Source organism: Andrographis paniculata, unplaced genomic scaffold (assembly GCF_009805555.1).
Source record: "Andrographis paniculata isolate CXL003 unplaced genomic scaffold, ASM980555v1 Contig9END, whole genome shotgun sequence".
In the NCBI taxonomy this organism is placed as follows: domain Eukaryota; kingdom Viridiplantae; phylum Streptophyta; class Magnoliopsida; order Lamiales; family Acanthaceae; genus Andrographis; species Andrographis paniculata.
The window spans coordinates 1,453,345-1,471,829 of NW_026137639.1; the positions used below are offsets into that span (position 1 = coordinate 1,453,345).

At 26.6% G+C, this 18,485-nt stretch overlaps 2 protein-coding genes across 2 annotated transcripts; one reads left to right on the plus strand and one right to left on the minus strand.

The window, feature by feature from the left end:
* The first annotated feature begins 3,004 nt into the window (after positions 1-3,004).
* Positions 3,005-4,630, plus strand: LOC127244243 (uncharacterized). Its single transcript, XM_051264687.1, has 4 exons — positions 3,005-3,468; positions 4,063-4,173; positions 4,234-4,314; positions 4,413-4,630. The coding sequence occupies exons 1-4, from the start codon at positions 3,181-3,183 to the stop codon at positions 4,485-4,487; spliced, it is 555 nt and encodes a 184-aa protein (XP_051120644.1). The 5' UTR covers positions 3,005-3,180; the 3' UTR covers positions 4,488-4,630.
* Positions 4,631-8,443: 3,813 nt separating this feature from the next.
* LOC127244327 (dehydration-responsive element-binding protein 1F-like) lies at positions 8,444-9,140 on the minus strand. The gene has a single exon (XM_051264812.1). It carries the CDS (start codon positions 9,098-9,100, stop codon positions 8,504-8,506), a length of 597 nt encoding a protein of 198 aa, XP_051120769.1. The 5' UTR covers positions 9,101-9,140; the 3' UTR covers positions 8,444-8,503.
* Between the last annotated feature and the right edge of the window lie 9,345 nt (positions 9,141-18,485).

Sequence of the window (18,485 nt, forward strand, 5' to 3'; positions counted from 1 at the left end):
CAAAATTTTAAATAAAATAATTTCAAATCCAAAACAAACAAACAAATCCTTTATACAGTGTTTTGGAAAATTGGTGATGAGAGTGCTGGATGGTTCTTAGATAAAAAAAATATATATATATACATATATATATATATATTTATTTATAAAAAAAGGGATGGGGAGAAAGAAAAAGAATAGGGGAAGAAGAAGAATGTAAAGAATAAGAAAGGAGAAGAATCAATAAGGTCAGCCGAATTTACCTGCAGGTCTGCAATCGGGATAAATTAGGGTATGAGGAATTTAATAAAATTATTTTAATTTATTATTATTAGTGATATAGAATTAATAATAATATAGTACTGTAATATTTATTTTTGTATATTTATGATTGTATTTTTAGTTTTGAGATTTTTTATTATTTAAAAACATTTTCTAAAGATATAAAATTATTTAGTTTAAAATTTTATTATATATAGTGAAAACCCCCCAACAAATTTTTTATATAATTATATTTAATATAAATTAAATTATATAATAACTAAAATTAAATAATAAATTATTTAAAATATATTATTAACATAATAGAAAATTTTAATATATTTAGTTGGATATATATATTAAAAAGAAAATTTTAATTTCTAATCTCTAAAATTTTCATGTAATTTTTCAAATTTGTTGAAAATTTCATGGATTAAAAATTTCATAAAATTTACTGATAGAGAGGGTATGCTATTTTGCCTTAAAAAAAATAGTATGTTTCTTTTGCATTTATATAGATTTATATATATGTATCTAGTTTTGACTTTTTAAAAAAAAACAATTATTTTATATAATAATTTGTAAGAAAAAAGTGATGCATAGAATATTTTCGGAATAAAATACAAATAATGAATATAAAAAAATATGATATGTTTTTTTGGTAAAAGTGTATGAAAATTTGATTTAAATTTGATATAAAATTTTATAATTTTTTTTTTTCAAAAAATACAAAATTTAAGCAATAAAATTTCAGATATTTGTATTAAGAAACATACCCTATATTCACACACACACACAAGAGAATTCTAATTCCGTAACGGATAACCTTGTGGTGTCAAATAAACTTGTGACCGTTCGTCAAACAGCGGCTGTGGATTCCAATATTAAAGAAAAAAAAATACAAAATACTTTTTGTTGTATTTCTCATTATAGTTTATATATAAACACAAATTGGGTGTTTTTATTTTTTTGGTTTGTATATTTAAATCGCAAACAATAAATCACCGTTATTATTTTGTAATTTAATTCTACTTTTTTAACATTATTTTAAATTTTCCATGTTAAATTTATTTTAGAATTTTATACTTTAATTGATTCTAAAATATGAGGTTATGAGTTCGAATCTCGATGTTTCCAAATCATATGAGATATGAAGATTTTATTTTAAAGTATAAAAAAATATGAAAATATCAAATATATAAAAATGATATTTTGTGTATTTTTATTTTTATATGTATATATATATTTTTGAATAATATTTTTTTGAAAATTATATATCTTTAAAATACTAAGTAAAGACCTTCAAAGTTAAAATTATCGAATCAAACATTCAATCTTTATTCTAAATATCAAATGAAATATCATTTCATCTAAAGTAACATCTAAAAGGAAAGATCAAACATAAAATAGAAGCCGAGGAAACAAAAAGATAAAAAGTGAATTTCTTTGTGGACAATCTGCCGGTTGCAAATTAATTAAAATGCCACACCACATGAACTACAAATCATTTATATATATATATATATATATATATAGCTTGCCATCTGAATTTATATCTATTTTTATTGTCATTAAAAAATATTTGTGTTTTATTTTTTTTAGTTAAAAAATACCATTTTTGTTGAATATAATTTTAGATGACACAGCAAGTATATTACTCCCTCCGTCCCATATAATTTATTCCTATTTTCTATTTTTGTCTGTCCTACATAACTTGTCCTTTTTATTTTTGAAAATATAATTATATACTTTAATCGCATTTTAAATTTTAAATTTTATAAGTTTCTTAATTTTAGTTAAACTATTTACTTATCTTAATCTTAATCTATAATTATTTTTACTAATACACTTCTTAATTATTTACTAATTATACTTTACCTAAATTCTCGTGTCTACAGTAATACATCCATATTACATGGGACGGAGGGAGTAATTAATTATGATGATGGTGATACATCTGCTTTACGCAACATATCTCTCTACACTTATTTCTCATCATCAACATATATTATTGCATTTGCATGTATTCATTACATTATTATATACAATCAAAGAATCCTTAAAGCACCCAAAGACAAAAGAAAGAAAGAAAGATTAAGAAAGATGAATACATACACATATATATATATATTCACTCATTTTAAATCTTCAAATTCATGTCCCCCTTTCAACTATTTAACCCCAAACTCCCCAACCCATTTTAACCCCCCAAAAAAATTAAATTAAATTAAAGAAAAAAAAAAAAAAAACACACAATAAAGTAACAAAACAAAAAATTTCCAAAGTTTACGAAGCTTCATGTGGACATCTCTCTATTATATTCATGGCTGGATTCCGAGTCCAGATCAACGGCCACCGTCCACCGGGTAATCATCAATGGCGTGCATCGTTCTGGTCTCCAAGTCCAGGACCTCCCAAGAACGTTACACTACACTAGCTAGCTAGATGAAGATAACATGGTACTTGGCTCCTAGCTACTTTGTCTTGGCACCTAAGGCTTTCAATGTTTTTTGTCTCTAATTATTAGGTGAACTCTTATTGTCCAGTCAAGAAAGCTTCCACACTAAGCACCTCTCTAAGAAGACAAAATTATTTTATTTAAATTTTACCAATGTATAGAGACCCTTCAACAAATTAAATTAAATTAAATTAAAGTAATACTCATTGTAAATATGTATGTATATATAGAGTTAGTATTAGTAGCCAGTTTGATCGTATTATTTGAGTAGTTAGCTCAATTTTGTCAGCATACCTACTTAAGACAACAGTATCTCCACCAGAATAATGTAAGAAAGAGGGGGGGAGAGGGGCAATTCGGTCATTCCACGTCGCCATCGAAAGCAAAATTCTCAGCCAGAGCATCTTTAAAAGCACTCTCATTCATTCGTAAGGTAATAAGAATTGATTAAGAAAGATAAATTAAATTAATTTTCTTGAAAAATGACGACGCAGAGGCAGCAGCAGGAGCCATCACCGCCGCAACAAGAATCGGCGGCGGCGGCGATGAAGAAGTCCTCCTCCGGGATGGTGGTGGGGAGCCCGCTAATGAATTTGAATATAATTGATGGCGGCGGCGATAGGGACGAGGAAATGACGCGGTCGGCGCTGGCGGCGTTCCGAGCAAAGGAGGAGGAGATCGAGCGCCGGAAAATGGCCGTCCGGGAGAAAGTCCAGGAGCAGTTGGGCCGCGTTGAGGAGGAGACCAAACGCCTCGCCGAAATCCGCGAGGTATTCAAATTTATACTTACTTTTCTTTTTAAATTATTCTTATGTAAAATTGTTCATAATTTTTTTGTGGTTTCGAAATTCAACGTAAATAATTTTTTATTTTAAAAATTGTATCGTGTTTTTTTATACTTTAAAAAATATTATATGAAATATTTCTCTAATTTCAAAATTCAGTCTAAATTTCTATTTTACTTTAAAAAATTGAATGACACCCCTTATACTTTAAAAAATATAAAATCTTCCGTCATGTAAAAGATATAGATAGAAAATTATCTTCTCATAACACAATGAAAGTTTTATACTTTAAAAAATATTAAATGAAACTCCTACGTAGTTTCAAAATTTAGTGTAAATTTTCATTTTAGTTTAAAAAAATATATGATACCCCTTGTACTTTCGAAAATATTGCATAAAATCTTCCGTCATACAAAACAGATAAATAGGAAATCATATTCTTATCGTCACACAAGGGATGTTTCATAATGGTAGAGATGTTTCATGCAATATTTTTTAAAGTATAAAGAAATGTTTTGCAATTTTTAAAATATAAAAATATTTTATTATGATTATTATTATTATTTTTACGTGTAGTAGGAGCTGGAAGGTTTGAATGATCCGATGAGGAAGGAAGTGGGAATGATTCGTAAAAGGATCGATCTCATCAATCGGGACTTGAAGCCCTTGGGGATCACCTGCCAGAAGAAGGTACCTGGTACAATACTCCTTGTGCATTAATTAATTAATAAATGATAATAATAATGACAGGAAAGAGAGTATAAAGAAGTGCTTGAAGCATTTAATGAGAGGAACAGAGAGAAGGGTCTCCTCGTCGCCAAGCTCATCGAGGTCCTACACTTATTTATCCATATCTAAATAATTATTATTATTATTTGGACAATTAATTATTGTAATTATGATAATATGTATATGTGTGTGTATTGCAGTTAGTGAGTGAGAGTGAGAAGTTGAGATTGAAGAAATTGGAGGAGCTTTGCAAGAGCATCGACGCCCTTCGCTGACCTGGAAACAAATATATATATATATATATATATAAGATTGTCTGTTTCTAATTGTATGTTTGCTTACCAATTGTCAGATTCAAGTAATTGTGTGTGGATTGGTTTTTTTCTTGTAAAATGATTTGACATTACATTTCTGATTTTATTTTATTTTATTTTTCTTTTTCTTGTGGAATTATGAACTATTGTAAAATTTTCATGTTCTTGTCATCATAATCATACATGTGTTGCTTCTTTACGGAGAGAGCTTTTAAGGGTGTCTGTTTTTTTGGGTTTGAATTTTGAGTTGGGATTTAAATAGTAAAAATTTTGAATTTAAATAGTTGTATAATATGATATAAATAAGTATTGATGTGATGTTTTGAATGTAAAATTAATTTTTAGTATAATACAGAAAATAAAAAATAAGTGTTTGATTTAATATTTTTTTAGAAGAAAAAATTGAATGAATAATGTATTTGGAGGAGAATTTTCCAAACAAACACACCAAATATATATGCACTTGTTTGTAGTTGTTTCTACAAAAAAATTAAAATAAATTAAACTTTTATATTTCCTCTGCACTTATCATAATTATTATATATATAGACAATAATTTAGAAAGAATATAAATAGTAAATAATTAAACAATAATACAAATAATTATATATTAAGATTAAAATAATTAATTTTTTAATTAAAATTATAAATTATAAATTATAAAATTTAAAATATAATTAAATTAATGAGATATGAAACGCATATAAACTATAATATTAACACTATAGATGGATATCAATATATATTTTAAAATAATAAATTTAATTTAATAAATTTTTATTGTTAAAAATTTTCAAAACTTCAAAATATTCTTTCTAACCGGAGCCTTACATATTAGAATAATATATTCACCTATGTATTTTTTTCATCTTTTGTTACGAGATTTTGTTCAAATAATCCAATCGATCCAGGTCATAAATTCACAACAATAATATCAGACCCCGAAAATTTATTCCAAAATTCAAATAATTTTTTTGTTCGAGTTTGTTAGGATTCGATCCATGGTAAAAGGCTAAACTATCATCTCTTTAATTTTTCGGTATATTATAGTTTTTGTGAAATTGTAGTTAATGATATGCTAAAATTTATTGATATTTAATTGACTATGCATTTCTTGGAGATTAGTTGAATAATATTGAAATCTGTCGTAATTTCATATATTTCTTTGTTATATTTGGTGAAAATTTTTGGAAATTATTTTTGATTCCTTAGTTATTTTTAACTGTGTAGTTTCTTGGAATATATTTGTATTAGTTTTGAGAATTTGAGTTGTTATAGGCTTATAGTAAATTGTTAGATGTATGTTGATATTTTCATGTGAGATAGAAAATATTATTTGTGAAAATGCATAAAAAGAATTGTAAATTGGGGGATTATCAAGAAAAAAAATAATTTTGTTTGCATTATGTTATTTTTTGGTGAAAATGCGTGTATTAATTTTTTATTCTTATTTTGTATGTTATGTGATTGGTTTACTTTTACTTAGTAGGTTCTTTGTGAATAATAAAATACCAAAGTGTAAAAAGCAAATTGCATATTTCTTGAAAAAATGATTTTTTTTTTAAAATAAGCATTAGATGCTAAAATAAAACTAATTATAGAAACATTGTAATACATTTTTTCGTGTTTGCTATGTCATGAGTCGCATGTATTTCCTATACTTTTGTATTTTGATTGTTTAGTTTACATTACGTGAAATGACTTCCTAATATGATCATATTATGCGGATTGTCTTGTTATGTGATCCTTAAGTGTTTTATGTGATAGAAATTAGTGTTGATATTTAGTGATCATGCTTGTTACTTGGATTGCATTTTTTTTTATGAACTAATTATTTTTGTTTGATTAAAGCATGTTGTCTCCTTAATTGATTTGTGATTTTCGCGCCTGTAACTTTTGCGCTTAGACCGTAAATATTTATGCTTAAACTGTAGGATTTTATGCTTAGGTAGTAGGACCTAATGTTAGGTTGTAGAATTTTGTGTTTAAGTTGTAGTATTTTATGTTTAGGTTGTATGGCTTTGTGCTTAAACTGTAGGATTTTATGCTTAGATAGTAGGACCTAATGTTAGGTTGTAGAATTTTGTGTTTAAGTTGTAGTATTTTATGTTTAGGTTGTATGGCTTTGTGCTTAATCTGTAGAACTTTGCACTTAGGTTATAGGACTTTATAGTTAGGTTGTAGGATTCCGTGCTTGGATTGTAAGACTGTACGTTTGAATTGTAGGGTCGTGTACTTAAGCTGTAGAATAGTATGTCTAAACTATAGAGTAGTGTGTTTAAGTTGTAAATTAGTGTATTTGAGTTATAAAGCAGTGTGTCTAAGCTGTAGAGTAGTGTATTTAAGCTGTAAAGTAGTGTGTCTAGCTGTAAAGTAGTATGTCTAAACTTGAGAGTTGTGTGTTTGTGTTGTATAGTTGTGTTACAAGGTATAGAGTTATGTGTTTACGTTTTTTTTTGTGCCTATGCGTTGTCTAGTTGATATCAAATAAGATGAACATCATATTTTGTGATTCTAAGTTGTTTGTATTGGCATGTGATTGCTTTCTTTTGTGTATATGCATGTGTTTTGTTGGATTGTGTAGTAATTGTATGTTCGTTTAGAATCTTGAGGTTCACTGTGGTAAATTTGTTTAAACTTGTTTGTATATTTATTTTTGTAGTATTTGTATATACTATGTGATAGTTTGCTATGTGATTTATCTAGATGCATATTAGGACTCATTTGTTCGATGTGTGATATATTTTTTTCTGCGTTAACGTTTGTTTGTAGATGCAACAAGGGACAAAAGACGATGATGAAACTCATTGGTGTTAGGTAAGTCTATATCTAGTAAATATATATTTTAAAATTTGTTTAAATCACGATCAAAATAAGTGGATTGTATATAATATAAAAATAATGATCGCGTGTAATATACTAATTTTTTTAATGAAATGTTTTTTTTTTTTTTTGACAAAACAATTAAGTTTTGTTGATTGTTATGATGGTTTTGAATTGTAATGATTATATAATATATTTTTTGAAAATAAAATACTAATTTATATATTTGATTAAAAATAAATTAAGTTGAAATTTATAAATAACTTAAGAAAAATATAATCAATATATAATTTATTTTTAGGGAATAAAATTTTACATAATACAAACAAATATTAATTTATCAATAATACAAATTAATTTGGGGTTGGACTTGTGACCATCACGTCATGGGTTCAAAATATTAGGTTCGGCTGGGTTTACCCAATGTGCATTTTCGAGTAGCGACTGCGGGTTCCCACGTCATCGAAAAATAAAAAATGACGTTTCATGTTAAGAGTAATTATGTTAAAAGTATTACATTAAATATATATTTCCTCCGTTCAGCGTATAAGATGATATTGATATTTTTTTTCTTATACTCTATATATATATACACGTGTAATAGTATGTTTATAATTTATACAAAAATTATAAGGGGCTCGGTTCACACATCATTTTTTGATGAAATAATTTTTTGTGCGTGATACGGGGAATTGTGTCAAAAATATAAAATATTTATAATTTTAGATTGAATATTTAATTTTTTTGACTTTTTGTAATAACTTTTTGATTTGTTTTAGAATGAGTATTTTGACTTTTGACTTTGTATAAAATATAAAATATTTTTTTATTATTTTAAGAGAATTAAAGTTGAAAAATGATATTGAAGAACAAAAAAAGTATTTTGATAACAACATATATGATTGATTGCTTTTATTAATTACATAATTTAAAATAAATATTTTTAAATAAAATATAAGAATGATATTAAAAAATATACTATTTTCTATTGTAACAAAAATATGTATATATATACATTCACAAACCATCATCTATAATACTCAATTTTTTATTATTTCCAAAATTTTTGAAAAACATCCTAATTAAAATAGAATTACACCCACTTTATTAGTATTATTATTATTATTTTGAAAATAGCGAATTAATTAATTAAGCTAGAAATTCCAAAGATTGACGTCATGAGCGTCGTGGTCTGCATTACAATCATTCCAGTTGAAGCCGTTTTTCAACGCCGGCGGCGTCAGAAGCATTCCCTCCGCCATGCCGTCAATCAGCGCCGGCAAGTTGAACACCGCCTCCTCATCCAAATACCCACCGCCGGACCCAGACCCGGACCCGGACCGGGATTCAACATTAATATTACCTTCCATTGTCTCAAACAAATTGCTAGCCTCTGCCGCCGGGGGAGTGAAATCACGCGCCGCCTGCTGGGCGGCGCGCTGGATGTCGGTGGTCGAGCAGGACGCGGCGCGTGGGAGGAAGTGGGCCAATTCGGGGAAATTAAGGTGCGACGCGCCGTCGCCGTGGAGCGTCAGGATTGCGACGTCGTGTGCGACGGCGGCCATCTCCGGCGTGGGGAAGGTCCCCAGCCATATCCGCGACCTTGCGTGAGGCTCACGCACCTCGCACACCCACTTGCCGTTGCTCCGCCGCCGCACGCTCCGGTAGTGCGGGTGGCGCGTCCGCCCCGACCGTTGCTTCTTCGGAGAGGACGATGAAGGTTCGAAATCCTCGTACTGTTCGAAATCCATAATAAATTCAGATATATTCTCTAAGTAATTAATAAGGAATTTCCACTACAGATTGCATGACAGAATCTGCATGGAATTAAAGATATATATATATATATATATGCTGTACTAGATTAGGTGTGTGTGTCCACGTGGACAGAAAAAATTAATAAGATCTGTTGATAGCGTCAAAGGGGTTGCAACCCATCAGGGGTTGAAAAACACGATTTTTAAATTTCTGTTTGGTCAATTATTAAAAGCACGAGTTTTTTTTTTTTTTCTTTTTATTCTCCTCCGCCTCCGCCCAATTGGAAAATCATTAGAGCTCCCTGGACTTCAGCTCCACAACAATTCGAAACCACTGACTGTTTCTGGTGTTGAAGTCCAGCCCCGAAGGAGATCCCACATCCTGCCGTTGACATTTTCAATTATTATATTATTATTATTATTACTACTACTATTATTTATTTATCTTTTTTGTTTAATTATTACTAATAATAATAATAATAATAATACTTCACTTTCGTAAAATCAGCATAATTTATTTTTTTAAGTATATTTTTTAATATTAATATATTAATTTATAATAAAAAATTAAAAAAATACCCTTATTAGATTGTGTAATAATAACATTTTTGTAATACATTGAAAATTGTAAGAGTATTAATTATATTAAGTAGGTACTATAATTACTAAATTAAAAAATAACACATTTGTTTTGGGATGAATAAAAATAATAAATAGTATTTCCTCTGTCCCACCACTATTGACACAATTTCTATTTTTGTATGTCCCGTAACATTTTTATTTTTGGTAAAAATTATTAATATAAACATATTTAATAAATATAAATCAACTTAATTAACTATATAACATATAATATCATAAATGGCGTAGGATCCACTCAAAACCCCTTGATTTCTATCTCTAGTATCATAAAAATAAATATTTTTATCTATATTTAAAACTACACATATTTTATAAAATTGATTTATATTAATTATAAATAAACAAAAATATTTTTTTATTTACTTGTATTATAGAAAATTTTATTCTCTACAAAATGATATCCATATTACATATATTTTTTATTGCTATATAATTTTTAAATATTTAAACATATATTTTGATTTTTTTAATAATATATATTAAATTTACTCTCAAACTATAAATATTATTAATTATATAAAAAATAATATCATAACTAATTATTATTAACTAATTAAATATCCTTACCTTAAATACTGTATTCCTAATCAAATTATTCAATTTCGGTGGGACAGAAAGAATATCTTCTTATGAGACTGATGTGTAGTAATAATAATAATAATAATAATAATAATAATAAAAATTAACTTTTGATTCTTACATCTCATGTGTCTGTATGAACCACTAGGCTCTGTCTAAACATGAATTTTTCAAAATTATTAGAATTTTAAATTAATTTTTTAAAAAAAATGTATTTAACGTAATAATTTTTAAAAAATAACCAGTATCAAATGAGAGTAAAATGTTATTGTGTAATCAATGTCTTTGACTTTGTTGTTATTATTATTTTTTTTATGATTTCATGATCGTAAGTTCAACCCTATACTAACAGTCCATTTCTTACGGAACTTGTTGTTATTATTATTATTATTATTATTATTATAATTACGTGGTGTCCGATTGAATCGGTTTGACTTGGTTGATGCCACGTTTTCATTCGTCAACGTGTATAACAAACAAAATCATCCTTTCATATTAACTTATTAGTTGAATGCTTCAATAACAGTCCAAGCTGTCCAATAAAAACTTATCAATACAACACTAACAACGTGAATTAATTCTAATAACTTTTATATTTAAAATCAATATCTTATTCACATGTAATGTCACTCGAGTATTTCTCATTTTTGTTTGTCTAAAGTCTTTTGTTTTAAAAAAATAAAAATAATAATTACATACTTTAAATTACATTTTAAATTTTATAATTTTGTAGTTGCAATTATACTATTATTTTAATTTTAGTTTATAATTATTTATATTATATTGTAATTAATTTTACTAATACTTTTAATTATTTATTAATTATATCCTTTCTAAAATATGCTATCTAAAGTAATTGTACATATGGAACGGGAAAGTATTTAGCAGCGTCTAACATATTATACAAATAGATAGTTTAAATATATAAAAATTAATTTATTCAACACTAGTACACTTCATTTTATGAAAAATACTTTCTCCCCTTCACGTATTATATCGCAACTTTTATTTGTCCATCTCATATCTTATGTTATTTTTTTTTTAAATATTACACATTTTAATCATATTTTAACTTTTAAATTTATATATTTTTATTTTAATAATACTAATCAGTTATTTTAATACTCTCTTCGTCCCGGCTACAGTATCCCATATACTGTAGACATGAGAATTTATAAGGAATATAATTAGTAAATAATTAAGAATGTATTAGATTAAGATTAATATAACTAATTAGTCTAATTAAAATTAAAATATGTATATAAATTAAAATTTTAAAATAAGATTAAAGTGTAAAATTCTTTTTTTTAAAAAAAAAAATAACGGAATAGATGAGACAAACGAAAATGAAAATGTGGACACAATAAGTAGGACGAATGGAGTATTAATTTATAATTATTTTTTATATTATAATTATTTTTACTAATATATTTTTAATTATTTACTAATCACATTCCTATTCCTGCTACATTCTCTTGTTCACAGAAAGTGTACCACTGTATTGCTATAGAGAAAGTAACATAATACTCCATCCGTTCCGATAAAATTAGAATATTTGTTTCCGATGCAAAATTAAGAAAAATGAATATTTTACTAAAAATGTGATAAAAGTAAAAAATTAGTTGAAGATTTTTTTTTAAAAAAAATGTAGTTAAAAATTAAAGAAAAGTACGAGAGATGATGTAATAAAGACAGTGGTATTTGATGTAAATAAGTGTTGAATGGAAAATAATAATTGAATGTTGATTTGTTGAATGTTGATTTATTGAATGAAGAATAATAGTTAAATGTTGATTTGTTAACTTTGCTGAAATTAGTAATGTGATAAATTTAGCGGACATACTAAAAATGAAAGTATGAGTAAATTTGGTGGATGAAGGGAGTATAAAACATAATTCAACCCTATATTTTTGTTTTAAATGTTCATGATAACTTGCGAGAATATATGTTGTCTTGAAATCATCTCAAACAACCATGATAATATTCGAGATTGTACATTATATTCTATCTCAAAATAATTGTAGCAATATCCGACGCTATAATTTGTATCGAACAATCGTAATAATACCTAAACTAATTTATATTAATATTGTATTTCAAAATAATTATAGCAATATCCGATATTTTATTTTTCAAAATCTAATGTCAAAATAAATTAATTATTTTGATTAATTCATTCCTCACAATATTTTCACCAAAATAAGTGCATATCAATATCATAAATAAAATTAATGTCTCAAATTGTCACATGACACTTCATACAAGCAAACCGTAACATAACTACAATCTTCATTGCAATAAATAGAAAACATAAAACAATGTAAACTTATCATGTTTGTAATAAATAAAATTATAAACCATTATCGCATCCGACTCAGAACCATTTTTTGTTTCATCATCATATTCTTTTTCATTACCTCGTTCATTTGTACTAATAAATTCGATAGAAGTATTTTTCATGTAAAAGTGGTGGATTTTTCACCCGACTTGGGAGTTGCATCAGTCTTTGAGTAGAGACCGTGTTTTCACTAAAATGAATGTGAAAATTTTGAATATACATAACCTATCGAGATTGAGCTTTAACTTGTTTGATCATCTATATTAATTATGCAAATATTACTAATACAAAACTATCAATTGATTTATTCGATATGAAATAGACTTCTTCGAGTGTTTTTTTGTCTCAACTAATATATTTTGTGTCGATCGAATCTCATCTAAATGACGTGTGAAAGATGATGGTGGTGATTGATAATTTGGTGCATCTAAATAGTAAAAGTAATTAATTTATTAATATTTAACAAGTTATATAATCCATATAAGTAATGTTCCTTTAGCAATACTAAATTATTAATACATATATATATATTGTATACTATTGTTATATGTTAACGAACCAAAAAAAGATAAATAAGTTAACTACATATATAGTTTAAATAAAATCAAAACAAATTGATCATGAATGTGAACAATAGCAACAAGTTTGACTAATTATTGAATAAGAACCTAGAATTATATGATCTTAGCCTTAACATTTGATCTTTATTATTAAATTCTCAATATCCAACAACAAGATTCTTTGAAGATACTTGACCAAAATTATTTTGTAAATCTTGAATGTACTTGATAAGAGTGTCCTATATGTAGAAATAGTAAGTAAAAAAAAAAAATCAAAATAGGTTTCAATATACATCAAAATAGTCAATTTTGGTCTCAATATAAAAAAATAAAAATAAAAATAATATCAATTTAAATCTCATTATAAATAATTTTAATCAATTTTGGTTCTATCATTAAAAAAGTCAACAAAAATGTTGATGTGACGGCTAATTGTGTTACTAATTGGACACACACAACCGTGTTCAATATCATGGAAACAACCGTTTGCTGCAAATATTGTGGATTTTGAGGGTTTGAGATTATGGACATCCAAGAAGATAAAGTGAAGATTTTGTGGATTAAATGACTTGCTTTTTTATATTTTATTTGGTTATTTTTTATTAAATACCCTTCCGGATTTATGGGATGTCTTACAGGGACGACGGCGATCCGTGGCTCAACAGCAATACATCCTCTGCAGTGGCGGACGGTCGAAATCTGGAAAGTCGAAGAAAGTTTCACATAAAAGATTAAGAGTGACGCACTTTTAGAAAATCTGATTGGAAGAGTAGCAAAAGAAGAAAGCTCTGGAACCAACCAATTTTTCTTTAGCCATAGCCATTAATTATTGTTTGAATGTCCACTTCCCTTTTCATATTATCAGCAACGACAACCATTTTATCAATGGCGATGATAGATGAGACAACAACGGTCTATTTTTGTCCAAATTTTATCTTCTTTCTCAAAGATCCCATCAATTATTCCATTTTCTCGCACAAAATTCTCAAATTGTCGTCATAATTGAATTATCAGAAAGAGCCCCCTTCAAATATCTCACCTTAAACTTTTTTTCTATTCAACACGTTCGTGTTAATATCGAACATGATCGTGTGTGTCCAGTCATCAACACAGTGACCGGTCACATAACATTTTTGTTGATTTTTTAATGATATGATTAAAATTGATTAAAATTATTTTTAATATAACTTAAATTGATAAATTTCTTATATTATGACCAAAATTGATTGTTTTGAATTATATAGGGACCTATTTTGATTTTTTCTCAAAATAATATTACAAAAATACACAATATAATAAAACTATTGAGTGAATAAATTACCTTGACTTCCATTGTTGATTTGGATACATATGTGTCATTTGGTTTGTACCAATGTTTTTGGTACATTTCAAGTTCAAAGGGTATTCAACCCAAGTCCAAATCCTATTCGGCATTACAATTAGCAACATTCATGTACTCATGTGATTAAATCAATTGTATAGAACAACTATCATAACAACAATTAGTAAAAACTTCTTCCACCTTAACTTAATATATAATTTTACTATTTTCGTATGTCTCACTCAAAAGTATTTATTATTAATCATAGTAAAAATAGTCATATCTAAATACTACAATACCCTTAATTTTTACAGAAGTATTCATTTTATTGTACTTTGAAGGAACAATCTTACACGTTTCCACTAACAATAAAATATTACTTCCTCCGTCCCATAACAAACTATTCATTTTTTCATTTTAGTCCGTCTCATAACAAAGTATCTATTTCCCTTTTTAGTAACTGTACTATCTACCTAACATTGCAAATACCCTTACAACTTACAATATATTATACAAATGTCATTACATTTATATCGCACAATACTAATAAGGTTATTTTAGTCATTTATACTTTATTTCTACTATATCCAAATATAATACTAATATTTCTAAAACTCTGTGCAAAAAAATAAGCAAATACATAGTTTTGAGACGGAGGGAGTATTATTTCTTAATTTATTACAAAAAATTCAAAAACACTCTCACCGGGACGGAGGAAGTATATATTATACATTTAACAAATTTTTGACATATAAATTACTCCCTCCGTTCCAACTCAGATTACCATTTCACTATTTTCGCTTGTTTCATTTAAAAGTAATCTTTTTTCGATGTTAGTAAAAGTCATAATAATACACTAATACTAATATCCTTTGTACTTTTACATAAATGAATAACGTAACATTATATATACAGTTAATTCATGCATAAAGTCAAATGGCAAAAATATCAAAATAGCTTAGACACTTTCAGTAATCAATAAAATACTATTATTTTTTAATCTACTACAAAATCTCAAATGACTCTTTGCACTACGACGAAAAAAATTATTTTATGTATATAACTTCTACTATGAAACAAAAAATAATAAAATATTGTAATATATATCACATAAAATATAAATATATTAATATTTCGACAACATAAATATATATCATGTTGCGTATGTATATATCATGCAATACTTACATACATATATATATATCATGCAATACCTAATAATGAATAACAAAAATGCATAATTTTTTGAAATGTAAATAAAATGGCAAAAATCGAATACAATACTATTATATTAAAATATTATAGTCCTTTAATTCAAGCCTTAATTGTTATTTGAGCAAGTAAGAGCTTTGTCTTGGTCCGAGTGGGGATAGCATTTCTCTTCTATATGTCCATGGAGTTTTGAAAAATCCAAACATCTCAGAGATCGATAAAGAGGTAAGAATTTCTCGAACGAACCGCACTCCTTCGTATACGTCAGGAGTCCATTGATGAGAAGGGGCTGGGGAAAGCTTGAAGCCAATTCCTACAGTGATGAATATGAGCGCAATTGAAATTTTTGGGGAGTTATACATTTGTGTATCAATAAGACCATTCACTATTTCTTAAAACTTTTACATTTACTTTTGGCGCAAAGTTTAAAAAATAATAGTATTTTTATTAAATTTTAATTTACCTTTGACATATACATAATAGAAAATTTTATATTTATTCTTTAATTCGATTTTATTTATTAAATTAAGTTTATATATAAATTATATAAACTCTATAAGCTTTATTATTTTGGTTAAATAGGGTGTAAGAGCATTGCTAGGGAATCAGCAATTTACATGAATATATTCTCAGATAATTAACTAAAGCCCAAGGAAGAGTAAGGAAAGATATAAGAGAGCAAGTTAGGCCCAAATAAGGCCCATTGAGACTGACCAACAGCTGCCGGCCCAAACTGCTAAACTTGGAGAAGCCCAAATACATCAAACCTCATCAATAAGGTGGGCGAACATTAAACACCCGACCCAAAATAACAATCTATCAAAGCCCAAGGACGAACAAAATCTAAAACAAAAGTAAGAAATACACTGTAAAAAAAAAAAAAAAAAAAAAAAAAAAGGTAAAATTGCTTATAACTGCCACGTGGTTTCAAAATTCAGCCTAAAATCTTCCTATACTTTAAAAATTGCATGGTACCCCCTTATACTTTAAAAAACGTTACATAAAACTCCACCACCATAAAACTTTCCTCTAAGAAAATCGATGATTTTCTATCTATATGTTTTGCATGGCAGAGGGGGTTTTATGCAATATTTTTGAAAGTATAAATGAGCGTCATGCAATTTTTTAAAGTAAAATGGGGATTTATACTGAGTTTTGAAACCACAAAGTGGTTTCATACAACATTTTTTAAAGTATAAGGGGACGTCATGCAATTTTTAAAGTAAAGGGAAAATTTACACTGAGTTTCTAAACCACAATTATGGACAATTTTGCCTAAAAAAAACAATAGACTCGTTGTTTTTTATTTTTTATTTATAATTTATATCATAAAAAGATAAGTTTGTTTAAAATCATACCACTTTTTACTACTTTCTCTATAATCTTTTTATTACAAAAATAAAAAAGTACATATTATATTAAAATGCGTGTTAAAAGTAAATTAGTCAATATTTTGTGTTGGTAGCACAATAGATAAATTTAAAATAAAATATATTAAAATAATATTATTAATATTAATAAAAATATTATTATCGATAATATAAAAAATAATAAAATATTATTTTTATATAATATATCTTTAAAATATAAATTAATTATTTTAATTGAATTATATTTAAATTATAGAGAATAATTGAATGGCCAAAATTTTCAACCTAAACAAACACACCGTGAATATTTATGTAAGGATATATATTTTAAAGGTGTGTTTGTTTGGAGGATTTGTAAAAATCTTAACTACTCATTCAATTTTTTTTTTCAAAAAAAATTAAATCAAACACCTATTTTTTATTTTTTATATTATATTAAAAATTAATTTTACATTCAAAATATAACATCAATACGTATTTATATTACATTATACAACTATTTCAATTCAAATTTTTTAATATTTAAATCTCAACTCAAAATTCCAACCATTCTAAAATTATTGTTTGTTGGTTGGAAAAGTGACATATTACCTACCAACTGGCAAATGGATTCTACCACGGCAACTGTTGTGATGCAGATACAGATACAGATACAGATACAGATGCAGTAAGTACTACTGCTCACTTTACTTTCTATTTGAGCTAAAGTGAAAGAGATGAGAGGGGCAAAGTTGGCTAAATAATTAGCTACAAATATACATGCATGCATCTGGACCAGACCGGCCGGCCGGGATTGCGTGTCGACTCGACTCGAGTCGTACGTACCAGTACCACTCACTCACTTGTAAAGTGTATTAATTATTTAGTATTATTTACTTCTAGTTATAACATCTCATTTATTTTTTGTTTTGATCTTTAAATATTATTAGTAATTATATCAAAACGTAGTACAAATTTAAAAAAGAATTATAAAATACGTCAATTAGTATCTTATAATACTAATAAAAAAACATTTGTATAAAAAATTATACAAATATAAAAATATTTTTAATATTATATATAATAACGCAAAAAGTAAATATAACTATTAGAGATGAACGAATGAAATATATATTTTTAGACCTCAATTTTTTTTTATTATTTAAATTCTTTATTTTTTAAATATATATTTTTTTCTTATATAACATCTAATTATATTTTATTTTAATGTCAAATCAAAACATGTATGTACCAATTTTACTTTTTTTTTTTTTTTTTTCTCGTGATCATCTCATCTCATGATAAAAGCAGGCAATTATATAATAAGCCATCACTTTCAGAACCCGCACGTGCCAGCCATGCATGTGATTTCTGTCTG

Coding starts and splice junctions, on each gene's coding strand:
- LOC127244243 (XM_051264687.1), top strand. CDS start 3,181: ATGACGACGCAGAGGCAGCAGCAGGAGCCATCACCGCCGCAACAAGAA. Junction 3,469..4,062: donor GCCTCGCCGAAATCCGCGAG/GTATTCAAATTT, acceptor TACGTGTAGTAG/GAGCTGGAAGGTTTGAATGA. Junction 4,174..4,233: donor GGATCACCTGCCAGAAGAAG/GTACCTGGTACA, acceptor TAATAATGACAG/GAAAGAGAGTATAAAGAAGT.
- LOC127244327 (XM_051264812.1), bottom strand. CDS start 9,100: ATGGATTTCGAACAGTACGAGGATTTCGAACCTTCATCGTCCTCTCCG.